This window comes from Musca autumnalis, unplaced genomic scaffold, assembly GCF_047663935.1.
Source record: "Musca autumnalis isolate F117 unplaced genomic scaffold, ASM4766393v1 scaffold_4, whole genome shotgun sequence".
In the NCBI taxonomy this organism is placed as follows: Eukaryota; Metazoa; Arthropoda; class Insecta; order Diptera; family Muscidae; genus Musca; species Musca autumnalis.
Window position 1 is genome coordinate 241,926,284 of NW_027411977.1, and position 27,744 is coordinate 241,954,027.

General features: G+C 34.4%; 4 protein-coding genes across 10 annotated transcripts in view; 1 reads left to right on the forward strand and 3 right to left on the reverse strand.

The window, feature by feature from the left end:
• LOC141403792 (uncharacterized) overlaps positions 1-19,674 on the reverse strand; it is a 26,894-nt gene extending 7,220 nt beyond the window's left edge. Inside the window, exons 1-2 of one of the 2 annotated variants that reach the window (XM_073986765.1) lie at positions 19,537-19,674; positions 9,652-11,368 (exon numbers count right to left, since the gene is read on the reverse strand). In XM_073986765.1, coding sequence (XP_073842866.1) covers positions 10,065-11,303 — 1,239 coding nt within the window. In that variant the 5' untranslated portion in view covers positions 11,304-11,368; positions 19,537-19,674 and the 3' untranslated portion in view covers positions 9,652-10,064. Of the gene's footprint in view, positions 1-9,651; positions 11,369-19,536 lie in introns of those variants that run through there. The other variant, XM_073986762.1, reaches the window with a different exon arrangement.
• The window catches only part of LOC141403759 (uncharacterized), a 567,712-nt gene that overhangs the window by 138,345 nt on the left and 401,623 nt on the right, over positions 1-27,744 (forward strand). The window lies entirely within an intron of this gene.
• Positions 3,001-26,768, reverse strand: LOC141401698 (uncharacterized). The gene is made up of 3 exons (XM_073982076.1): positions 26,617-26,768; positions 22,053-22,511; positions 3,001-3,331 (listed from the first exon to the last, which is right to left on the reverse strand). Exons 2-3 carry the CDS (start codon positions 22,445-22,447, stop codon positions 3,001-3,003), a joined length of 726 nt encoding a protein of 241 aa, XP_073838177.1. The 5' UTR covers positions 22,448-22,511; positions 26,617-26,768.
• Positions 4,563-6,281, reverse strand: LOC141403813 (uncharacterized). The gene has a single exon (XM_073986802.1). It carries the CDS (start codon positions 6,161-6,163, stop codon positions 4,889-4,891), a length of 1,275 nt encoding a protein of 424 aa, XP_073842903.1. The 5' UTR covers positions 6,164-6,281; the 3' UTR covers positions 4,563-4,888.

The following is a 27,744-nucleotide window of genomic DNA, read 5'->3' on the forward strand; positions in this document are numbered from 1 at the left end:
TAATTTTTTTAAAAACCACGGAAATAACATTTTTTCCTCTGCATTCCTAGCAATCTTTTTTTGAGGCTGCTGAGGGTGTATTTGATGGTATGTTTACTAATTCTATAATAAATTTATTAAATAATTATCATAGACTGAATTATCTAAAATTTATATTGAAAATCTCATTCCCGTGTTTATTTTGTCATTACAGTGGTTAGAAAATACCCACGATAATGTGCACACGGTAATGATGGAAACATGACTATTCTTGGATTTAAATGTGCAAATCAAAAATTGTTTTTTTTTTATGAAATATAAAATAATTTAATACACACTAAAAAATGAACATATCTACGAGTATACCATCAATTTGGAAATTATAATATAAATAACCAAAAAATACTCCCTAAGGGAATGAAAAAATCAGGAACATGCACAAAAAACACTTCAACAGTTCTCAAACAACTGACTATATTTTTCACCTTGGTCGATAATCTTTAAAACCAACGTGAATTGTCGTTAAAACCCGGTTTAAAGCATTCTTTTCTCAATAAACACATTGACCCACGGGAATGATTAGAAAATAGGGACAAGACTAAATGCCTCAAAAACATAAGTTAAAAAATAAAATTATATTTATGAAATTAAAATAGACTTTGTTCATTCTTCTAATATATAAAATATATTTTGAAATATTAATGAATATCAGTTTTTTTTTAGCAAAAACGACTGCGGACACGCCACGGCAATGAGTATTTACCCATTGTGACCAATTTTTTCATATAAATATGTAGAATGTTTTATGTATTTTGATTTTCGTGCCTCGTTTAAGGACATTTTTTTTACTTACTCCTTTTCTACGAATTTACTTTTTTCAATATTTTTAACCCCAAATTTTGAAAGATTTTAATCACAGAACATAATATATCCCATTTTTTAAGACATTTCTGTGTTGTTCTATTCCAAATTTCTGTTGATAGAATTTTTGGAGAATATTAATTTGCAACGATTTACGAAAGCTGTGATTGATTCGCATTGTTGTTTTCTCCGAAGTTATTGTAACTGTGCAATATTGAAAATATAGAAAACCGCTTTAACCGCTTTATTTGTCCAATACATCGAAATCCTGCTAAATCGTAATTCCCGAGAATTCGTAAAATTTGCAAGGTTCCCTGAATTACGAATTATCGTGATTATATTGTAGATCAAATTGGAATAATTCTTTAATAGCTCTTGCAATCAATTAAAAATGAAACTATTGCATAATTTTTATAAACATTTTTATTTGTTCAATGAGTACATTTGAGTGATTTTATAAAACTCAACGACAATTTTTACATTTTATTGTAGACATTATTTTGATGAACTTTCATATTAGGATTTAATTTGATAGCGATATCATAATTACAATATTTGAAATCAAAATGCTTAAGATCGATGATATTTTTGACAAACTTGTGATAATTCATTGTCTCACCAGTCCCGGCTCCGTTTGGTGACCAACTGGCAGTAGTTTTATGGTTACAAATTCGTAGCAGAAGCATAGACTAATTAATGTAGAGACAAAGAATGGCTCTCACCATTTATCTGCGGCGAAACAGATGTCGTTTTCGCATGTTTGTGGTTTGAGTGACAGCTACTTGTTTCACTCAAACGAAAACTCCTAAAAATATTAACATTTACGAACTATACGCCTATTAAAAAGAGTGGCATAGTTAATTTCATATGTAAAGTACATTTTAAAGTGGCGAAGTTTGCAAACAGAGACCCTAATTGGTTGAAAAATAAATAAATTGTTTTCGAAGTTGAGTCATTTGACTAGCCCTAGTCTGGCTTGAGTCAGATGACTGGCCCCAAATCGATTCGTGCGACATCTGGTTGAGAATGAAAAATGAGAGCGTTCGTAGTCTCTGCTTAATTAGTCTATGGCAGAAGCTTAATTCTGGGACCACGGGTACCGGCAAGCCCCCGGGAACACTTTCTCTCGGGAATGCAGTCCTTGGGCCAGTAGTTGGTGCGGCCCTCTGGGGAGTATCGTGATGGTTGTTGTAGCCCAAGACCGCGGAGATTTCGAAGAGCTCTGCACCAAACAAAGGTTGTGAAAAGGCCCTTACACTTGAACACAATTGATACCTCACTACGGTGTAAGAGGCGCTAATTGGTCGCTTGTAACCGATCCAGTTTTGTGAGAACACCGTGGGGTTAGGCCGAAAGGCAGGGACCAACGGTAATTACGCTCATCCTGTCTGAAAAGAAACGTTAGATCGAATATTTTCTTATAAGATTTTCCACATCTTTGATGAGGCCTCATTTCGTCTTCAAAATTATGCCGCTTGTTTTTGCATTTGTATTTGTATTTTGGTAGCTGGCCGTGTATATCGGCCCAATGAATTAGAAATTTCTATTTGTCATTACACATTCCCTACAGCCATAAAACGTAAATCGATTCTGTAAAATCGTTGCTATAGGTTCGTAGCGTGGTTACCGGCGACTTGGTTTAATGCACCGTTATACAATGCCAATCAAGGTCACGTTTTGTGGTAAATCTCTTATGGCAAATTTCGCAGATATACTCTGTACCTATAGAAGAAGGATGTTTATCACTTATATGTGCCCGGAGAGTTTTTTCTTTTGTATAACATCTACCACATATTCCACAACTATGTTTATTAGACATTTGAGTCCAGCGAGCTCCTGGATGCTTTTTTAAATAATGCATATCAAGGCCTATTTGGCCGTTAAATCTTTGATGACATATTTCGCAGATATACTCTGTATCTATAGACAAAGGATGTTTATCTCTTATATGTCTACGGAGCGTCACAACTTCTTTAAAACATCTACCACATATTTCACATTTATGTTCAGTAGATGTTTCAGCTACCCGATGTTTCCAATCAGAATGCCTATCCAGACCTCTTTCTGTGTTAAAACTTTGCGAACATATTTTGCAGCTATACTCTGAATCTATAGACGAAGGATGTCTCTTTCTTATATGTACCCGGAGATGTTTAGATTCTATATAATATCTATCACATATTTTACATTTATGTTCAGTTGGTGTTTGAGTTTCTGGATGAGCCAATGCCTATCAAAACCTGTTTGTGTGGTAAAGCTTTGATTACAAATTTCGCAGATATACTCGGCATTTATAGACAAAGGATGTTTATATCTCATATGCCTCTGTAGATTTGTTACTTCTGTATAAGATCTACCACAGATTTCACATTTGTGTTGAGCAGGTGTTTGAGCTACACGGAAAGATGAAATAATAGATCTTCCTTTATTGGAACTGACGTTAGTGTATGAATCACCATTGATGTCATTCTCATCTGTGTGCACATCAATTATTTCTAATTTGGGTAAAGATATTTGGTGACTTATTGCAATATTAAAATGTTGTTGTGTAACATCGTCAGTAATAACTTCCGCACGATCATCAGATTTGAGTGATGACCTTGAATTCTCCGGTAAAAATTCTTTCATTTCATCCGGATCCTCCTTTTTAATTATATCAATTATGGACCTTTTGACATTCTCTGGTAGAAATTCTTCCATTTTATCTTTTTTTTTAGTATCATTTAGAATATACATATGTAAAATTTTCAAGTTTTGTTGTATTGTAGCTTAGTGTATATATACATCATTGTTGAACATTTTCTGTTTATAATCTTTGGCAAAGGGTTCAGTTTTTAGGAAATATTTCCGACATCTTTACTTTAAATATCTTTCTTTTCGATTAAGGAAAACAAGATCTTACTACAACGTATTTTAGGTCTGTAAAATAGAAACAAAAATTACATATGTAATTACTTTTTATGATTTTGTAACATCATTTGTTTTTTTATATTAATTTCGTAATTTTTTAAGACAATTTGAAGCCTTTTTTCCACGGTCAAAATCGTCCAATTCCAATATGGCAACCCTACGGGAAGGTGCCAGATTCCTTTAGTATTTCCTCTCAAAGACTTATGTTTGGTTTACATTTACGAAATCCACTCGATTTTAACTGTCAATTCCATTGCTTAAATGTCAAATTAAATCCTATGGATTTCGGATGAGTTCTCATTTGAAGTATACGCAAAGGAATTGTGAGTTGAAATCGAATTGATTTCGTAAATGTAAACCAAGCATTACTCTTTCCTTCACTTTGTGTATGCAGCTATTAATAGTTGCGTTCCAGAACTAAAACGTTTTTACAATGTTTACCACTTTTACACATTTTTTTACCACATGTATGTGTAACTCATTTTCACAGTTCTATTTTATACTACTTTTACCATTAAAAAAAGTACGGAAACACACATAATGATTTATAATGCTTTAATTTATTTTACTTATTAGATAATTATCTGTTATTTATTAATACAAAAGTTATGTTCATATTTACACACTCACATAGGTACATACATTAGTATTTTTTTTTTATTATGTTTAATGAATTCTCTTTTCAAATTATCTTATTAAAAAGTATCAAAACGTAACGACAAACACGACCGGTTTCTTTTTAATATTTTATTTAAGCAATTTCTTTCAATGTGAAACACTGTGAGAACAAACCAAATGACACCCATCCTCATTACCATCTACAAACAGTGTGTAGTGTTATTTGACATTTCACCATAGACTAATGAAATGACAATATTTTCATGGATATTTTTATCTGAGGATATAGTTCCCATCAAAAACTAACCTCATGTAGCCTTTTGCCAGAACAAAATATTAACTTGTATTTTTTGGCATTTTATTTTGAGTTTCTTTTTCATTAGTCTATGAAGGTAGATGCATCAGCCCAGCTGATCGAAATTGAAATGTCAATGATCTTCTTTTACCTGACATTGGCTTGGGCACTCACTCTATTCTATTTTGTTGTTAATCCATAGACTCATGAAGAATTATCACATTGTTAACCACTATGTTCAATAGGTATTTGAGTGGAATGGGCTCCTTGATGTATCCAGTAAGAATGCTTATTAAGACCTCTTGGTGTGGTAAATCTTTGATTACATATTTCACAGATATACTCGGTATCTATAGACGAAGGATGCCTCTTTCTTATATGTCTCCGTAGATCTGAAACTTCTACATAAGAACTATCACATAGTTCACATTTGTGTTTAGCACGTGTTCGAGCTACTGGATGCATCCGGTGAGAATGCTTATCCAGACCTGTTTGTGTGGTAAATCTTCGATTACAAATTTCGCACTCATACTCTGAATCTATAGGCGAAGGATGTTTCTTTTTCATATGCTCCCGGAGAGTTTTTGATAGTACATAACAACTGCCACATATTTCACATTTATGTTCAGCAGGTGGTTGAGTTTCTGGATGCTTCAAGTAAGAATGCGTTTCAAGACCTCTTTGGTTGGTAAATCTTAGAGAACATATTTCACAGATATACTCTGAATCTATAATTGAAGGATGTCTCCTTCTTATATGTACCCGGAGATGTTTAGATTCTATATAATATGTATTACATATTTCACATTTATGTTCAGTAGGTGTTTGAGTTTCTGGATGCGTCCTGTAGGAATGCATTTTAAGGCCTGGTTGTGTGGTAAAGCTTTGATTACAAATTTCGCAGACATACTCAGCATTTATTGACAAAGGATGTTTACATCTCATATGTCTCCGTAGATTTGTAAATTCTGTATAGGATCTACCACAGATTTCACATTTGTGTTCATCAGGTGTTTGAGTGGAATGATATTCTGCTGGATGAATCTTGTCCAAATGTACAACAAGTCCCTTTTTTGTGGTAAATCGTTGATGACATATTTCGCAGATATACTCTGTACCAATATCCAAACGGTGGTCGTTTCTCATATGTCTTTGTAGACTTTTTTCGTTTATATAAGATCTATCACATTGTTCACATTTATGTTTGGTATGTGCTTGAGTTGCATCAGCATCTGGATGTGTCCAAGTAGAGTGCCTATTTAGGCCATGTTGTGTGGTAAATATTTTTTGACATATTTCGCAGATATACTCTGTATGCGAAGGATGTTTCAATCGTACATGTTCCAGAAGACTCTTAGATTGACCATAGCGTTTACCACATGTTTTACATTTATATTTTCCAACTTTTTTATTTGAAACCATGGAAACTTCCCAAGAGCCCTCTTCACTATCATTGGCTTCAGGGTCATTACTATTATGCTCATCTTCGTGTACATCCATTATTTCTAATTTGGGTAAGGATATCTGCTGAGTTGTTGTAATAGTTAGATGTTGTTGTTGTTTTACTTCATCATGGGTAATCGCTTCCGTACAATCATCAGATTTCCTTGTGAGTGATGACGTTGAGTGGATGCTAGGTGAATACTCTGGTAAAAATTTATCCATTTCATCTACGTCCCCTTCTTTGATTATATCAATTGTGGTTTCATTAACATTCTCTGGTAAAAATTCTGCCATTTTATCCAAGTCTAATTCATCTTCTTCAATATTATTTCCCATACTTGTAAAATTTTTAAGTTTTGTTGTATTGCAGCTAAGTGCATTTGTATCATTGTTAGAATCTTCCAGATTGTAATCTTTGGCAAAGGGTTCAGTTTTTATGGAAACATGTTCCGACATCCTTACTTTGAATATCTTTCTTTTCAATTAAGGAAAACAAAATCTTACAACAATGTAATTTATGGCTGTAAAATAGAAACAAAAATTACATACGTATATAATTATTTTTAAGATTATTGGAATCAACATTTAATTTGTTTTTTATATTAATTTCCAATTTATTAAGATATGTTGTAGCACCTTTTGTTTATTTTCACGGTCAAAATCGTCCAAGTTCAATGAGGCAACTCTAAGCGAAGGTACCAAATTCTTTTAGTATTTTCTCTCAAGGACTTGCTCTTTCCCTCACTTTGTATATGCAACTATCAATGATTTATATTGCTTTATTTTATTTAATAATCATATGCTATTTATTAATACAAAGTTTAGTTCACATTTACACATTCACATAGGTACATACATTTGTATTTTTTACTATAATTAATGAATTCTCTTTTCAAGTTGTTTCAACGGATGGCAAACACAACCGCCGTTTATTTTTTTCTAAATATTTTCTTCAGACAATTTTTCCCAATGTGAAACACTGTGCCAAATAAACCAAATGACACACACTCTCATTACCATCCACAAACAGTCTGCGGTGTTTTTGACATTTCGGATGATTTCCTTGATAGACATTTCCCTTTTAAAGAGGTAATACACTAACATAAAAAAATAAATATACGTACTTTGAATTTTAGGTGAATTGAGGAATATTGTTTAATAACACTTTTCATTAATTGTTCATTTGTTATATTTTGTTATAAAGTTCAACAAAAAATTAAAAGTAAATAACGTGTTGGTACGAAGTGAAGAATGGTGTCCTTCAAACTGTTTTCTGTGTTCGTTTTAACTGTTAAAATTTAACAAGAGACTTATGTTGCGGCAACAGATTGAATGAAAGAGAGAGACACATTGTTGTTATTGTGCATGTCACAATTACCAAGGTAGATGCATAAGCACAGCTGATTGAACTTGACTTTCAAAATAAAAGTCTGTCTGGTTACCCCAAAATTGATAACAATTTGTACCAATTGTTGCTGGAAGTCGTCTGTTAACACAAAAAGTCAGTAAAAGAGAGCGATTCGAGATGGTATTATTTTTGATGGGAACTATATTCTAAGATAAAAATATCCAAGAACATACTGTAATTTTCCCCAAAAATCGTCTTCGAACTTTTTTGAGTTTTCGGGTTTAAGTGACTTGACCGCGGAAAAATTGTAATCTGTATATTTATGAGTCTATGGTTTTACCACTTTTTTGGGTTAAAGAACGCTTTGCAGGTTAAAAACGGTAACAAATGGTAAAAATTGTAACCTTAGTGGGCCGATTATGTAACATTTTAACGACAGTCGTTATATTTTGTTATATTTTCGAGGAACTCATATTAACAACCTTGATATTCTGTAAACAAATTTTAACAACTTTTGTTAAAAATGTTGTTATTGAAACAACAAAAACATTTTCGTAGTTTAAAAATCGACAGAAATGTTCAATTTTGGATTTGCCTTTGGTTTGTGTGTATCATGGCGCAATAAGAAGTTACAGTGCGCTTCTTCGTGTAGAGTACGAGCTTAGTCTTCGTTGGATTCACACCAAGTCCATTGGTGCGAGCCCAGCGAGGCAGCTGCTCTAAAGCACGCAGCATAAGGTCTGATATGGTCGGAAAGAATTTGCCGCTTATGAGGATAACAACATCGTCAGCATAGGCTACCACCTTCATCCTTAGTTGGTTGAATTTCACAAGAATTTCGTTTATTACAAGGAGACAGTGGAGGAGTGATAAAACTCCTCCTTGAGGCGTACGCCTGCAAACCTTTTTCCTTACGGAACTCTCTCCTAGATGGGAGTTGATGATTCTGCTCTTCAGCATTTCATCAACCCACCTAACAAGGATAGAGGAAACTTCTGCGTTAGTGAGCGAATTATGAATGGATTCCAGCTTCACATTGTTGAAGTCTCCCTCTATATCGAGGAAGGATGCAAGTGTGAAGCACGAATCCTCCATATTCCTCTCAATATATCCAACCACCTCGTGTAAGGCGGTGCCCACGACTTGCCTTTAATATAGGCGTGCTGCGAGTTGCTTATAATATTGGAATCTAGATGAAACCGGATGTCGTAGTCGAGTAGTCTCTCTAGAGTTTTAAGGAGGAAGGAAGAAAGACTAATAGGTCTATAGTCCATAGGTAGTGTGTGACTAGGCTTCCCAGCTTTGGGAATGTAAGTCACCGTTACCTCCCTCCATGGGTTAGGTATGTACGACAGACGCAGGCAGGCCCTGTAAATTTCCCTTTATGGTTGCCAGTACCGAGTCAGCTGCATTTTGCAACATAGCCGATATGTCATCCGGTCCAGGAGATTTATAGGGTTGAAAGCTGTCTATTGCCCATTTTATTCTTGGGATGCTAGTTAAGCTGTCAATCAGTTGCTCGTCTGTGCCGTGCAGCCCTGATTGTGATTCGTTTGCTGCGAGTCACTCTCTAGGTCTGTACAGCCTGGAAAATGCACTTCAGACAGCAGATTTAGAGTCTCTAGACCAGAGTTAGTCCACGTGCCGTTTTCTCGTTTGATGCTACCCATGGGTTTGGAATCCTTGGATAGAATCTTACGAAACCTGGCAGCTTCGTGAACTCCTTCTGTGGACACAGCGAAGCAAGCCCAAGATCTCTGTTTAGCCTTTTTAATTTCACTCTTGTACTTATTGAAATTAACCCTGTAGGTATCCCAATCTGTACCGACAGAAGATTTGCTGGCTTTGTTGTATGACTTCCTGGCCGCCTTGCGAAGACTGGCCAGGTCTTTGTTCCACCATACCGGCTGAGATTTCTTCCCAGGGTAGGTTATAGGGCAGGAATCCTTGTAGCATCTCAGGAGTGACTTACTTAGATCATTTACAGGAACCTCGACTTCCTTTTCTGTGGACAATCTTTGGGGATTGCTTAGCACCGAAGTCGTTTGTGAGCTGTACTTGTTCCAGTCTGTCCTCCTGTAAATGTAAGTCTAGCATTACTATAAGGACCCGTGAATTACTAATTATCGTGTTTCTGTTGTAGATGAAGGTGGAATATTACTTAAATAACAAATCCAATAACTGAAACTCTTGCATATTTTTTATTAAAATTTTTATTTAATTCGGTACATTTGAGTGATTTTATACAACTAAAGGTCAATATTTACATTTTATTGTCGACATTTGTTCTAGGTGTATCTATGTACAGTCATATGAGGATTCTATTCGGAAGTCGAGCAAAATGTCGTTATGTTGAATATTACCTTATAAGCTTTTCCAGAAGCGGGACATTGGTGGCTAGGATTTCTTTAAATGTTTAATGAGGCCGGACTGCGCCTTCACAAGCATGCTGCAGTTCTCATATTTTTTATTTTGGTAAGTGTCCGTTCATATCGTCTCAATGAATGAGAATTTTCCGTTTGTCATTACACATTCTCTACAGTCATAATCCGTAAGTATATTCTGTAAAATCGCTGCCATAGATTCGGGGCGTGGCACCGGCGACTTAATTTAATGCATCTTTTTACAATGCCTTTCAAGATCACATTGTGTGGCAAATCTTTTATGACATGTTTCGCAGACATAATCTGCATCTATGGACGAAGGATGTTTCTTTCTTATATGTGCCTCAAGATATCTAGATTGTGTATAACATGTACCACATATTTTACATTTATATTCAGCAGGTGGTTGAGTTTCTGAATGCGTCCAGTAAGAATGTCTGGTAAGGCCTCTTTGTGTGACAAATTTTTGATTACAAATTTTGCAGATATACTTTGAATATATAGATGATGGGTGTTTATTTCTTATATGTGCCCGGAGAGCGGAAGGTGTCCCATAACAACTACCACATATTTCGCATTTATGATCAGCAGGAGTTTGAGTTTCTGGATGCGTCCGGTCGGAATGCATATTAAGACCTGTTTGTGTGGTAAACCTTTGATTACAAATTTCGCACATATACTCTGATCCTATAGACGAAGGATGTTCATTACTTATATGTTTCCGGAGATGACAAACTTCTTTAAAACAAGTACCACATATTTCACATTTATGTATAGTAGGTGTTACAGCTACTAGATGCACCCGTTCGGTATGCCTATCAAAACCTATTTGTGTGGTAAACTTTTGATTACAAATTGCACATATATAATCAGAATCTATAGACAAAGGATGTTTATGTCTTATATGTGTCCGGAGACTAAGAGATTCATTATAACAACAACCACATATTTCACATTTATGTTCTGTAGGTTTATCAGTGGAATGAACCTGATGCAACCGGGTAGTATGCACTTCGAGACCTGAACAACTACCATTCTGCTCATCTTCGTGCACATCCATTATTTCTAATTTTGGTAAAGATATCTGTTGAGTAATAACTTCCGTACGATCATCAGATTTCCATGTGCTTGATGACAGTGAGTAAGAGCTAGATGAAACCTCCGTTACAAATTCGTCCATTTTATCCACGTCCTCTTTGCTATGTGAATTCTCGGCTAACAATTCGTCCATTTCATCCACGTCTTCATTTTTAATTTTATCAGTTATGGACTTATCGACATTCTCCGGGAAATGTTCTTCCATTGTATCCAAGTCTAGTTTCTCTTCTTTGATATCATTTCCCAAATTTGTAAAATGTTCAAGTTTTGTTATATTGCCACTTAGTGTATTTCTATCATTGTTGAAAATTTCATGTTCATAATCATTGGCAAAGGGTTCAGTTTTTATGGAAAAATTCTCCGACATCTTTACTTTGAATATATTTCTTTTCAATTAAAGAAATCAAGATCTTACAACAATGTATTTTAGGGCTGTAAAATAGACACAAAGATTGCATATGTAATTATTTTTATTTATTTTTTTTTTTTTTTTTTTTTTTTTTTGTAACAACATAAAATTATATATTAATTCTGTAATCTTTTTAAGACAATTTTTTATTAATTTTCACGGTCAAAATCGTCCACTAACCCTAAGCGAAGGTGCCAGATTTGTTTAGTATTTCCTCTCAAAGACGGGCTCTTTCTTTAACATTGGGTATACTTCTTTCACATACTTCTTTAATGTTGTTGGCTTTGTATTGTTGGACTGCAAAATAATACTTGTTGTGTATTTATTTCAGCTAAAGTCCATACTTTGTTGCTTCAAAATTTGAAGAAACAAAATGTTTAACAGTGGGTATTGAAATTGATTACTACGAGCGGAGGCAGAGAATACTATAGTTTCGGAAGCAGCCAAACTTCCTCATCAGTTCTCTTAACCGCTGACTCTGTATCAATAAACAGGTCAATAAGAGTGACCAGAAAATTAAACAGAACGAGAAATTTTCTGTATCCTCCTAAATCTGTTGACCGCACAATTGAGTCAGAATAATCAAAATCATATACCCACTACTGTTTTTATGCTGTCTTTGCAATCGCAAAGAAGACAAGCATAAGTAGTGTTGTTTGCAGTAAGCAGAGATCACAACAAAATGTTGTTTTTGCTTTATGCGTAGTCAACAAGTAAGGCCGTGCTGATTGCCTGTTATTGTTGTTGGCTTTGTATTGTTGGACTGCAAAATAATACTTGTTGTGTATTTATTTCAGCTAAAGTCCATACTTTGTTGCTTCAAAATTTGAAGAAACAAAATGTTTAACAGTGGGTATTGAAATTGATTACTACGAGCGGAGGCAGAGAATACTATAGTTTCGGAAGCAGCCAAACTTCCTCATCAGTTCTCTTAACCGCTGACTCTGTATCAATAAACAGGTCAATAAGAGTGACCAGAAAATTAAACAGAACGAGAAATTTTCTGTATCCTCCTAAATCTGTTGACCGCACAATTGAGTCAGAATAATCAAAATCATATACCCACTACTGTTTTTATGCTGTCTTTGCAATCGCAAAGAAGACAAGCATAAGTAGTGTTGTTTGCAGTAAGCAGAGATCACAACAAAATGTTGTTTTTGCTTTATGCGTAGTCAACAAGTAAGGCCGTGCTGATTGCCTGTTATTGTTGTTGGCTTTGTATTGTTGGACTGCAAAATAATACTTGTTGTGTATTTATTTCAGCTAAAGTCCATACTTTGTTGCTTCAAAATTTGAAGAAACAAAATGTTTAACAGTGGGTATGAGGAAGTTTGGCTGCTTCCGAAACTATAGTATTCTCTGCCTCCGCTCGTAGTAATCAATTTCAATACCCACTGTTAAACATTTTGTTTCTTCAAATTTTGAAGCAACAAAGTATGGACTTTAGCTGAAATAAATACACAACAAGTATTATTTTGCAGTCCAACAATACAAAGCCAACAACAATAACAGGCAATCAGCACGGCCTTACTTGTTGACTACGCATAAAGCAAAAACAACATTTTGTTGTGATCTCTGCTTACTGCAAACAACACTACTTATGCTTGTCTTCTTTGCGATTGCAAAGACAGCATAAAAACAGTAGTGGGTATATGATTTTGATTATTCTGACTCAATTGTGCGGTCAACAGATTTAGGAGGATACAGAAAATTTCTCGTTCTGTTTAATTTTCTGGTCACTCTTATTGACCTGTTTATTGATACAGAGTCAGCGGTTAAGAGAACTGATGAGGAAGTTTGGCTGCTTCCGAAACTATAGTATTCTCTGCCTCCGCTCGTAGTAATCAATTTCAATACCCACTGTTAAACATTTTGTTTCTTCAAATTTTGAAGCAACAAAGTATGGACTTTAGCTGAAATAAATACACAACAAGTATTATTTTGCAGTCCAACAATACAAAGCCAACAACAATAACAGGCAATCAGCACGGCCTTACTTGTTGACTACGCATAAAGCAAAAACAACATTTTGTTGTGATCTCTGCTTACTGCAAACAACACTACTTATGCTTGTCTTCTTTGCGATTGCAAAGACAGCATAAAAACAGTAGTGGGTATATGATTTTGATTATTCTGACTCAATTGTGCGGTCAACAGATTTAGGAGGATACAGAAAATTTCTCGTTCTGTTTAATTTTCTGGTCACTCTTATTGACCTGTTTATTGATACAGAGTCAGCGGTTAAGAGAACTGATGAGGAAGTTTGGCTGCTTCCGAAACTATAGTATTCTCTGCCTCCGCTCGTAGTAATCAATTTCAATACCCACTGTTAAACATTTTGTTTCTTCAAATTTTGAAGCAACAAAGTATGGACTTTAGCTGAAATAAATACACAACAAGTATTATTTTGCAGTCCAACAATACAAAGCCAACAACAATAACAGGCAATCAGCACGGCCTTACTTGTTGACTACGCATAAAGCAAAAACAACATTTTGTTGTGATCTCTGCTTACTGCAAACAACACTACTTATGCTTGTCTTCTTTGCGATTGCAAAGACAGCATAAAAACAGTAGTGGGTATATGATTTTGATTATTCTGACTCAATTGTGCGGTCAACAGATTTAGGAGGATGCAGAAAATTTCTCGTTCTGTTTAATTTTCTGGTCACTCTTATTGACCTGTTTATTGATACAGAGTCAGCGGTTAAGAGAACTGATGAGGAAGTTTGGCTGCTTCCGAAACTATAGTATTCTCTGCCTCCGCTCGTAGTAATCAATTTCAATACCCACTGTTAAACATTTTGTTTCTTCAAATTTTGAAGCAACAAAGTATGGACTTTAGCTGAAATAAATACACAACAAATACTTCTTTAATAATAAAGTTAGCAGAAGGGCAAATTCTCTACATTTTCTTTACCATAGTAATTTATTCAAAATGCATGGGAACGGAACAATGGCAAAATATGCAAACCAGAGCTGAGCAAAATCGAGAGTGGCAAATTTAAGGGAGAATTAATATTTAACTTTTCTTGATGTTTCATTGCTTATTTCAAAATTTTTAAAACATTAATGTTTGTCTAAAATCGTCCACAATGTAAATTATTAAATAATATAAATAAAAATACAGATGTATGTTGCTGTAAATATACAGCAACATTGGCGCAGGAATTTAGTAAGAGAATGGAGGAGGAATCTATTGCAATAAATTAAAGCTTCAAATGTCTGACGGAGGAATTGGACGAAAATTCCCAAAAATTGGAAGAATTAGAGGCAAATTTTAGAAAAATTAGCGAAAGACTCGAGAATATTACGCAAGTTATTGAAAAGCGATTGTAGGTTGTGGAAAACCATTTAAAGAAACCGGATCTGCAATTTCTGGCCCACGACAAGAACTTTGTGAATCTGGAAAAGAAAATATCGGAACTGGAAATCAAGGAGCACCAGTGCGAGTTATTGATAACACTATGAAAGCAAGCCTCCTGAATTCGACGGATCTACATCGTTTGATGTCTTCAAATTACAATTCGAGGCGGTGGCTTCGAGAAATTCTTGGAACTCGTTATCGTTCCAAGAATTTCTCGAAGCATTGACGGGCTGTGCTGCTGACGTATTACAGAATATTCCCGCCGAAACAAGTATGGAGATATAATTGCTGCTCTCGAACTTAAGTATGGTGGCAGACATAAGCAAGAGGCTTGCAATGTGCGGAAGTTGGAAGTTGAGGACAACAATCCTCAGACCGTTGTCGAACTAATGAAAGATGCACTAATGTAGGTAATAGATAAAGTGAAACGAGGTGCTTTCAGAACGAAAAAGACGTGCTATAACTGTCGGAAGTCTGGACACATTACACGGGAATGCAGATTGCGACAACAAAGGCCCAAATCCGCCTCACCGCCTTCAAAAAGCGAAGACCAACCGGTGGCCAAGAATATGCAAAGAGAGACATCAGGTGAATCAGATACTGCAAGTTCTGCTAATCATGAAGCGCCGCCGGGAGATGATGAAAACGATGGTCCCACAATTTCTATAGCCATAGTCTAGCAGGAGAATCACAACTTAACGGTTAAAGGCTTCATAAATGGTGTATTGTGCACCTTGACATTGGAGACCGGTGCAACAAAGTCCATTATTAGACCGGATTTGGTAAAAGGGAAGGTATTGCCGTTAAATGGAGTCAAATTGCGGACGGCCACAGGCGAGACTACAACGGTGCATGGAAAGGCCTACTAAAGGCTAAGTATGGGTAGGAAATCGGTAAATTTCGATTTTATAGTAGAGTTGTGTAGTTCGCGAACGAACTAGTTCAATTGAACGACTCAGCTCAAAGAACGACTGAACTAGATCACTTGAAGTCGTTCTTTATAGTTCAGTAGTTCAGTAAAAGAACGAAAGAAATGTCAGCTGTTTCAACCGGCGTTTGCACCATACAATTTGTCTTCAAACTCTGATTTACTAACACATACATATATTTGTCAGCTGTCTGTAATTTTTTCACAGAAAGTAGGGTTAACAAATTTTTGACATTTTTGTAAATCAAGTGAGATAATAATTGATGAAATGTGTTGAAAACAAAAGAACATGAACAAAAAATATGTGAACGGAAAACAAAAACAAATCGACGATTTTCATTCATAATTTGACAACTGTTTTTGCAGTCGTCTAGACGTCTACGTCACACAGACAAGTTTTGGGTTTTTGACAATTAATACATGTACTCAACTGTCCTGTCATGTGTAAACGCAGGGTAAGACAATTACATTTTGCTAGTGAAATTGTTCTTAGAAAGTAATATATCTGAAAACAGAAAATATAGTGGAATTTGGATGCATTTTAAGGAAAATGAATCTAAAAGAGCGACATGCAAGTATTGCCCCACATCCTTGAGTTCTGCTGTAGGGTACATTGGCAATTTAAGTAGACACATGAAGACAAAGCATCATCATATTCCTTTGGTCGTGAAAAGGCCTCTTGAAACGGCAGCAATTTAAGTAGACACATGAAGACAAAGCATCATCATATTCCTTTGGTCGCGAAAAGGCCTCTTGAAACGGCAGCAAACACACAGGACTCTGAACTTGGAATCTGACGCGGTTGGAGTAGAATTGCCAAGTACAAGCTTTCAACATCCGGAGACCGCCTCCTATGAAAAAGCTTGAAGAATTTTATAGGCAAAATGGTATAAGCAAAAGGTCATCATGCGTTACACATAGTTGGTGAGACAGAATTAAAAAAAAAAAACAGAACTTGTGTCACACTGTCCTGGGTATACTCTACCAACGAGAAAAGCACTCTCCCAATTCATTATCAACAGTTTATAGGATCTTCGGTCAACTATATGGTAATGTGCAACATTTTAGAGAGTTTTATTGCAAAGTACTTGCTGAACGACGAACTGAACTACTGAACTAAAAGAACGAACTAGTTCAATCAAAAGACCTGAACTAAAAAGATCGATCAGCTAAACGAACTAGAAAGCACAACTCTATTTTATAGTGGCCGATATTGTGGACGAAGTTATACTTGGTGTAGACTTCATGATTGCCCTCGATATCAATCTGGACATAAAGCAATGTGTGATGACATGGTCCAATGTGGAAATACCGATAAGAGTGGGCTACAAAGAGAAGAAAAGCATACATCGCCCAAGGGCAGAATTATACCCTGAAGGTGGAAGCCGCCGACAATTGGCCCGTAGGAAAGTGGAAAAATCCCGCAACGAGGGGGAAAAGCGAATATGTACGTCGAGGCAAGGTACATCGAAAAGCGGCCGTACAGCAAGGAAGGACAAGTCCGATGAAGAACAGGTGGCACGTAGGAGGGTGACCACGAAGAAAGAAGGTATAACGTCGCGAGAGAGAAAACAACGACGTCCAGAGGAGCGAAAGGCCAAAGCAGATGGCGAAGAGGATACATCAAAATCGGTTGCCACCACTGCGGAACGAGAACTGCGCCTAGTCAAGAGGAACAGGCTTAAGCGGGAGGCAGTGTTACCAATGCCCATACCACCGAGAGGGAACTGTGCCTATTCGAGACCAACAGGCTTAAGCGGGAGGCGATGTTACGAATGTAACTGATAGATTTAAGTTAATTTATTTGAATTTTCGTTAATTTGAAAATTTGAATTGTAACGTAAAGTTTTATTACGCAGTATCAGCAACAACAACTACCATGTAGAATTCTCTTCTTCATTCTAGTTCTTACTTTACCTTCCATTAATGTGCTTTTGTTTATTTCGTCATAATCATGTAATTATCGTTTAGTTTGTTACTCCTTTATTTCTTGCATTTGTTTGTTGTTGTAATTACGTCATTTGTCCACCTGTGCTGATCTTCGCCCATGTATGTGAGTCTGGTTGTTCGTTTGGTGCGAGTGTGCGTCTGTGTGTTAGTTGTTAGTTGGCTTCTCGAGGTTGCCAGATGCATGCTCTAGATACTTCCAAACGATAAATGTGGGCATATAAATATCAGATGACGGGCAAACAGTGATCAGTTATGAATTTTATCGCGAAGTGTAAACATCGTCTAGTAAAGAAGTAAAGTAAAGCTGTGTACTTAGCTATAACAGTCAGTTCCGAATAAGTGAACGCTGTTTGTTTGTGTGTAAATTTTTTCTGTTTAAAATTATCTTCAGACAAGTCAATAAAAAATAGAAATGTATAATCACAACCTTCAAAATACCGAAAATTGGGAGGTATCGTTCTATGGGGGCAATATGAAGGCCTGAACCTAAACCGACAAATTTTTGGTGAAAGTTTTTTTACCCCCAAGGAAGACTTAATACCAAATTTCAGCCATTTCGGAGGGATATTAAGGGAACAACCTTCTAAATATCAGAAATCCGAAGGTACCGTTCTTTGGGGGCTATATGAAGACGTGGACCTATACCGACAAATTTCAGGTGGAATGCTTTGTACCCACAATGAAGACAAAATGCCAAATTTCAGTCATTTCGGTGGGATATTGAGACCACAAATCTTTGAATATATTTTTGCATATGGTTTTGCATATGCTCATTTTATGCAGATATGTAAAAATATGTTAAAATATGCACGATATGTAAAATATGCAAAAATTTCGTTTTATTTTGTAATAAACCGAGTTTCTGTCTAATCAGATTTTCTCGACGACCATCCTAACCATATATGCATTTGCATAGGATTCCGTGTCTACTTATTAGAGCTGGCAAGCTATCGATATTCCCAACATTAGATATTTTCGATATAATGTTTTAAAATATCGATTGCTATCGATATGATCGTTAAGTTGTCATCACCAATAATTTGGAGATGAAAATGGCGGAAATGTCAATGATTTTCTTGAAATTTTGCACAAGTATTTCACAGAAATGTAAAGGAGAATAAACAATTGATTTTATTTTATAAAAAATAAAAAAAATACATTTTACTTTACCGAAAAATGTGTACGTGTGTCTACTTACTTACCATCACACACACACACATAACCTAAAAGCAGCGAAATTTCTATTTATTTCAATGAATTTCAGGTTAGGGTTTTTTATTCCGATAATATCGATAGGCAAAACTATCTATCGATATTGAATTTTTAAATAATAATCGATATTATCGATAGTGCCAAAGATTTTTTGACAGCTCTACTACTCATGACCTGCCACTCCGCCAATAAAGTACGTGAGACTGATATCAGTTCTCAAATTTACCTCACATTTTACGAAATATTGAAGATTTTTTCATGCGATTCGTTTCAGTTGCATATGTTTTTAACCATTAAATTTTAAGGTGTGTAATGTATTTTCATATTTTTTCATAATTGCTGTTGTATATTGAGTCAAGACTTTATTTATTTTTTTATTTTGAAGGACTAAACTATAAATAATTGCAAAAATACCTAATTGTACTTTAAAAATTAAATGAACATTTTCTAAAACGTGAAATTTTGTTGCAAATGTATTGGTCACCATTATATGCTTTATTCTATTTAATGAATTATCAAATTTTTCAAAATGTAATGACAAACACAACCGGCGTTTTTTAATATTTTTTTTCTTTAAACAATTTCTCCCAATGTGAAACACTGTGAGAGCAACCGAAATGACACACACTCTCATTACCATCCACAAACCGTCTGCGGTGTTTTTTTTTTCACATGCTTGCATTCATTCATAAATACTACATTTTTATAATGGGGAAATAGACGAATAAATATACCTTGAAATTGATGTGAGCTGAAGAATGAATAGTTGAATAACACTTATTTATTGTTAATTTATTATATTTAGTTATAAACTTTAACAAGAAATTGAATGTAATTAACGCGTAGGTACGAAGGGAATGATGGTGCCGTTGAAACTGAGTTCTGTTGTCGTTTTAACCAGAGACACACGTTGTGTCAACAAAGTAAGTGAGAGAGAGAGAAGCGAAAACATTGTTGTTATTTGGTCTGTTCCTTTACTTTTGAAAGTGGTAAAACCGGCAAAAGTAGCAAAATTTGTAATCTGCTTCCATATGAATTGTATGGTGTCTAAAGTAAAGGAACGCTTTTGGAGTAAAAAGTTGTAAAACTTGAAGATTCTTGCACGTAAAGGAACAAAGCTATTGTGTATGACTCAATTACCAAGGTAGATGCATCAGTCCAGTTTATCCAACTTTGAAAATAATGCCAAGTTTTTCTGCATCATACAACAATTTAAAACAGTTGCGTTTTTCCGTAGTTTATTTATGACAAAAAACAATATCATGGTGTTTTCGTGCGTTGTTTAGAATAATTGACGTAGCTATCATCATTTATTTTTGTAGGGTAGGGTGAAAATCTCAAGATTCTAAGGGCCATATCTCTGGATCGAGAGAAGGTATTAAAACATATAGCACCATTTTGGAAAGGTTAAAGTGCGAGCTATAATCTGGTATACATGAAGCGGACACCCATAATGGGCTCATTTTCGACTTTTTGAGGGTTTTATAGAAAAATCCGGGTCCAAAAAAGAGTTTTTGGGTTATATCACCTGACCAACTAAAAATAACCCCATCATCACCACTTTTTGGATAGGTATTTCCATAAGTTTTCCAATGATACCCATTTTGTAGCAATCGGTTCAGTCGAGCCGGGTCTAACCCGGGTTTTGTACCCGGACTTTCGGGTCCAATAACAGGGTAACCGGATCCGTCCCCCAAGAAAATTATATATACCCATGATCAGCGCAACAATATCTACCTCTGGAAAAAATTTCAAAAAAATCGGAGAGTTTTTACTAAACTAGAGTTGTTCCTTTTGTTGTCTATGATATTGCTTAAATACCTCTGGCAATAAAAAATAAATGAAAAATGAAAGTTTTGCATAATTTTAAATACATTTTTTTTATTCATATTTACATATAAATGATTTTATAAAACTAAATGTCAATTTTTATATTTTATTGTGGGCATTTTTATGATCTCTATACCTACGTATAGTTGTATGAGTATGCAATTCAACAGCTGAGTAAAATATCATATTACACAAATAATATGTTGATATAGTGATTCCACAGAATCACTTATGTATGTGATTACAAGATTTGAAAACAAAATGTATAAATTAGATTACATTTATGACAATTGATGACAATTTAATGTGTACCGTTAGATCGAATAATTCCTTATAAGCTTTCCAACAAGCGGAACAATGACGGCTATGATTTCTTAAATGTTTAATGAGCCTGACTGCGTCTTCAAAATTATGCCGCATTACTTACGATTGTATGCTAGTAACTACCTGCCTATATCGGTCCAATGAATGAGAAATGTCTGCTTGTCATTACACACTCTGTACAGTTATTATCCACAAGTCCATTCTGTAAAATCGTTGCTGTAGATTCTTCGTTTAATGCATCTTTTTACAGTGTATATAATAGCCATATTGTGTTATAAATCTTTTATCGCATATTTTGCACATATACGCTGTATCTATAGACAAAGGATGTTTTTTTCTCATATGTTCCAGGAGAGCATTTGCACGTTTATAACAACTACCACATATTTCACATTTATGTTTACTAGGTGTTTGAGCTTCTGGATGAATCCGGAAGGAATGTTTATGCAGACCCGATTGTGTGGTAAATCTTTTATTGCATTTTTTGCACATATACCCTTTATTTATAGACAAAGGGTGTTTGATTCTTGTATGTTCTAGGAGAGCATTTGGTCGTCTATAACAAATACCACATATTTCACATTTATGTTTATTAAGGTTTCGAGCTTCTGGATGCACCCGGTAACAATGAAAATCAAGACCTACTTGTGTGGTAAATCTTTGATTACAAATATCGCACATATGTTCTGTATCTATAGACGAGGGGTGTTTAATTCTCATATGTTCTAGGAGAGTGTTTGATCGTTTATAGCAACTACCACATATTTCACACTTATGTTTATTAGGGGTTCGAGCTTCTGGATGCATCCGATAAAAATGAAAATCAAGACCTAGTTGTGTGATATATCTTTGATTGCAAATTTTGCAGATATACTCTGTATCTATAGACAAAGGATGATTTTTTCTCATATGTCTGCTTAGATAATTTTCTTCTCTATAAGATCTACCACATATTTCACATTTATGTTTAGCAGGTGTTTGAGCTACACGAGAAGATGAAGTACTACATCTATCTTTATTATCAGTGACGTTAGTGTCTGTTTCACCATTGATCTCAGGGCCTTTACTATAATCCTCCTCTGTGTAAACATCAATGATTTCTAATTTGGGTAAGGATATTTGTTGAGTTGTTGTACTAGTTAGCTGTTGTTGTGTAACATGTTGAGGTAGTGCTACATCTTGGATAATAGCGTCCATACGATCATCGGATTTCCATGTGAGTGATGACGATGAGGTTGGCGAATCTTCCGATAAAAATTCATCCATTTCATCCACGTCCTCTTCTTTGATTATATCAATTGTGGATTCATTGGCATTCTCTGGTAAAAATTCTTCCATTTTATCCAGGTCCACTTTATCTTCTTTAATATCATTTGTAAAATTTTCAAATTTTGTTGTATTGTAGCTTAGCGTATTTATATCACTGTTAGTATCTTCCTGTTTATAATCATTGGCAAAGGGTTCCATTTTTATGGAAATATTTTCCGACATATTTACTTTGAATATCTTGCTTTTCAGTTTAGAAAAACAAGAGTTTACTAGAATTTATTTAGGGCTGTAAAATAGAAACAAAAATTACATATATAATTCATTTCAAGTTTTTCGGGTAACAACATTAAATTTTTTATATTAATTCCCTAATCTTTTTAAGACAATTTAATATTTTTTTTTTAATAATTTTACGGTCAAAATCGTCCACTAACCCCAAGCGAATGTGCCAGATTTGTTTAGTATTTCCTCTCAAAGGCTGGCTCTTTCTTTAACATTATGTATGCAGGCATTAAAAAATTATAATTTCTTCTTTCACGTACTTTTTTTATAATAAAGCTAGCAAAAGAGCAAATTCTCAAAACGTTCTTTAACATAGAAATTTATTCAAAGTGCACGGGAACGGAAAAATGGCAAAACATGCAAACAATCCGTAGTGTGATTCTCTAACTCATTTTTTGAGTTGCCGACAAATATCGGTAACATTAAATCGCAAAATTATGAATGAAAAGTATCAATAAAATTTGACAACACTGTTGCTATCGGCAAGACTTAGCGACAACTTTATTTTGGTTGCTAACTTACCGACAAATTTCGTTAATTACCGAAATGATAAGCATTTTAATTTTATCGATATTTGTCGGTAACTAGAAACATTAGTTACAGAATTCCACTACTGGTCGAAATATCAAAATCAACGTATCAGCCAACCAGATGCACACAAGATGTTAGTTTCTACTCACCCAAATTTGTGTGAAAGAAGACACCAGAAGAGAGCGTCATTCGGCGCCATTATTGTTTAAAGAGAAGTGCAAGCTTTGCTACTTTTGGGAGTACGGCAATGGTTTCTTAGCACAACATTGGAAAAATAGTACAACATAATAGCTTCGTTCCCGTACTTTTTAATAGTAAAACTCGTAAAAGAGAGAACAGCAAAAAAGTTTTTCTCACACACGAGTTTTTTTAAATAGTTTGGGAACGGAAAAATGGAAAATACGTAAAAAAAAACTGGAACAAATGTCAAAGTCGGCGTATTAGCCAATAAGACGCCGGCAACCATGTTACTATTTTTTTACGCGCCCAAATTTGTCGTGTAAAAAGTTTTTAAAGAAAGTGTCATTCAGCGCCATTTTTTATTAAAGAGAAGTAAACATTTTACAATTTTTGTGTACGGCAACGCTTTTTCGGGTAAAATGTGTAAAAGTGGTACAAATTGTAAAAACTCTTTACTTCTGGAAGAAAGTTAATACTATTTTGCAGGTTTTGGAACACAACTAATATTTAAAAATCATCTGTTACAGTAATTTCTGGTTACCTGCATTATTCATAGCTGCATTTTGGCGTTACCTGACCAAAAATCTGTTTATTGGCAACTATTCTCTAGGTTCCGTTCAATATATTATGTTTTAGTGCACATTCAATAGCTGCATTTTCGGCATAGCTGCATCAAAATTTTGGCGATTTTACTTCAATTTGGTTGTAAAATTTACATATATCTGCACAAGAAAAAATTTTAAATTTTTTTTCAAACTAAAAACAAGGATAAAATTCAACCACTCTGATTTTGTACTGATAATAAGTGTGCAAAACAAATACAACACAAGAAAAGATAATGAATTGTAAAAAATTGTAACGTTTTCTCTCCCGAACTTGAAATGTCTCTCACTTTATTATTTCAACATTGCTTATAGCTGCACATCATATGCACGTAAGTAATATTGAAGATATCGGCCTTGTTGGGCAGGTAAGCGAATTTAAGCTTCCTGCATTTTGGGGATTGCTGCACAAGAAGTCGTGCAATTTTTGATTGTGCAGGTAAGCAAAAAATACTGTATTTATTAATACAAAGTCAACTCAAATTTAATGAGATATTTGCAACAGTCCAGCTGATTGAGTCAACTGACATTTCAAAATTTGAATTCGCTATAAAAAAATTGTATTCGCATATTTTAAGTTTCTGACTCTTGCACCAATGATCATATGAGAAACATATGTTTCTCGCTTATGATCCGCCACTCCACCGATGAAGTACAATATGATTGAAATCATATTTAAAATTTTACTCACTTTTAAACTTCCCAAAGACCGTGTTTAGACATTCAAACTGGAAAGACAATTTTTCTTCTTAATTTCCTTTAAAATTTCCTTCTTGTTTAGATACGGAAATCATGTTTGTGTCAATTTTATAATTTTTCTAATTCTTCTTCACACTCATTTTCTCATTGCGCCGTTCAAAAACAAAGCCACGGCAAAATTGTAATGAAAAGTAACTCTTAAATTGCATTTTAATTTTGATATTTCCACTCATTTCCAATTGTTTTTGCTTAAAAAAAATAGTTTTTCCTCCAAAAGGTTTTTTTTCAATTGTCTTCGCTGTTGTTTGTTTCTCGACAGAGAAAATAAAATGAAAGAAAATGCAAAAACAAATCTGCAGCCAACTTCAGGTTGTATACGAAGAAAAAACGAAACAAAACATAATTTGCCAGTACAGAGGTGTGTGTACCCCCTTTCATTCCTCTCTACTCCCTCGCCCATAAACTCAATTTTCTTTCCCATCAACTTTCCCTGTAAAAACACGGACAAAACAAACGCAAATGATTTGAATCATGTAAAAAAATACAGTAGGTCTGTCTGGTTACTTTCCCAGCAAGAATTGTCCAACAAGAACTTTCTCAGAGAGTAAGTAGTTTTTATTCTCTTTTGCTAGAAAAAAGTAAACAGACACCTTCCCAGCAAAAACCAGCAAGCAATCAGCTGACTTGCCAAAACAGAACAATTTTTCCGCCAATGAAGGAAGCAAAAATGTTGTATTTTACTAAAAATAAAAAAGAAACTGACCCAAAAAGGATTTTTCCCACTTTGCAACTTTGTTCTACAAAAAAGAATACAATTGGACTTGCTATTTCCACAACAAAATTGTTTTTAATTTTCACAAACATAAATCAACGAACAAATAAAAACAGATGTTTTATTGTTTTTAAGAAGAAGAAGAATTGCTAGGGCTTGCTAGAAGAAATTTGTCCAGCAAGAATTTGCAAACTCTCAGTGAAAGAACTGTCAAAATGTCACTCTCGAATCGCTCTCTTCTGCTGACTTTTTGCGTTAACAGACGACTTCCAGCAACAATTGGTACAAATTTTGGGGTAACCAGACAGACTTAGTGACTGCCACTGAAAATTATGCAACATGAAATAACTGTAATTTGGCATATAGAGTTCCCAATGTTATAGACACTTACCACCCAAAAATTGTGGACATAGGTAAAATGGTACCATCCCAATCCAGACATTTTAAGGTTTTTATCTACATTTTCGACCAACATTGGCTGAAATTTGGTTATGGGTTTATCAGTTAACCAAAAATTGTATTTGCTAAAAAAAACTTAAAATTAAAAAATAATTAAAAAAAATAAGCTGCAGTGCGTTATTTATAAATGTACTTACAGCTAGAAAATAATTGTTCACTTAGCATCAAATAGTATATTCATCATGATGAAATCTCTCAAATAAAAGGCTTGAATTTATATTAAAAATGGTGACAAAATTAAAGCGGAAGCATTTTATTTGAGAGATTCCATCATGAAGAAAAATATACCACTTGATGCTAAGCGAACAACTATTTTCTAGCTTTTAGTAGATTTATAAATAAAACTCTGTAGCTTAATTTTTTACATTATTATTTTTTTATACTCTCAATGAATTTCAAACTTTTCAAAATGTAAGAACAAACACAACCGCCGTTGTTTCTAAATATTTTCTTCAAACAATTTCCCCCAATGTGAAACACTTTGATAGGAAACCAACTGACATACCATGGTACAATAATTCATAGGTAGGCCAGTAGTGCGATTCTCTAACTCATTTTTTGAGTTACGGATGAGTAAACAAAGAAAAAGAAGAACGAAATGTTGAAATGAAAACAAAACAGAGTTGAATTTTTTGATCAATAATAAATGTCAACTCTGAAAGTCAACACGGTTTTGACAGATTAAGCCATAACAAAAAAAATTGTAATCAGCTGATAGCTGTGGCCTACCTAAGAATTATTGTACCATGTGACATACACTCTCATTACCATCCACAAAGGGTGTGCGGTGTTTTGACATTTCACATGCTTGCATTCATTCATAAACACTGCCTTTTTGTAATGGGGAAATACACGAATAAATATACCTTGAATTTGATGTGAGCTGATGAATGAATATTGTTTAATAACACTTATTTATTGTTAATTTGTTATATTTTGTTATAAACTTCAACAAAAAATTAAAAGTAAATAACGCGTAGGTACGAAGTGATGAATGGTGCCGTTCAAACTAAGTTCTGTTGTCGTTTTAACAAAAGAACCATGTTAAGCTATTGTGAGAGATGCACCCATAAACTGGGGTGTATGCAGGGTTGCCAGATAATTTTTATGAAAAATCGTCAAATCTATTCTATTAAATCGTCAAAAATTAAAATACTCACATTTAGCTATAGTTGTGTTCCTTTACTTACCTGAGGTTACCATTTTTACCATTTGATACCATTTTTAACCCGCAAAGCGTTCCTTAACCACGAAAAGTGGAAAAACTGCAAGCAATTTTTAAGATAGTTAGAGAGAGCCAAAATGGCTTTCTCTTCTACCACAGGCTACCAGCAAAATTTCTGCAGGTAAAAAATGGCAGAACTAATTTTTCGACTTTTGTTTGACGATTATTTCACAATAATGAAGAAAATGGACGAAAAACAGAAGAAAAAGTCGAACACTGACAAAACTAAATTAAAAACTGTGAAATAAAAGACGAAAATTGATTTTTTTATGTTTCTTTTTGACATTGCTGCCAGATCTACCATTTTTTGGTTCCTTTACTATTCTGGTAAAAATGTTCATGAGAGAACAATTTTGACACTTTTCTCTTTTACCACTCTTACCATTAACAAAGTAAAGGAACAAAGCTTATATTTAAATATATTTTTAATTAAAAGAAACATAAAATGGATATTCAAGTTAGTGAACATTGGTCTGTTCTAGAACTAAAAGAATCTACTAGTTTTTACTATTTTTATGATAAGATTTTTGCAGGTTCTGGAGCAGAGCAATTATATAATTTGCTTATTTTAAATGAATTCAGTTTCGTTTTTCAATTCCTTTGCATATGCATCTAAATATATTGTCTAAAAATTAATTATTAAAATCAACTAAGAGTATTTGAACTGTTTTTAAAATTTTTTTGTTAGCAAAATATCTGAAAGTCTTCATTTTTAGACAAAAAATCAAATCGTCATTTATCAATTTTTGATCAAACGATCGTCAAATCT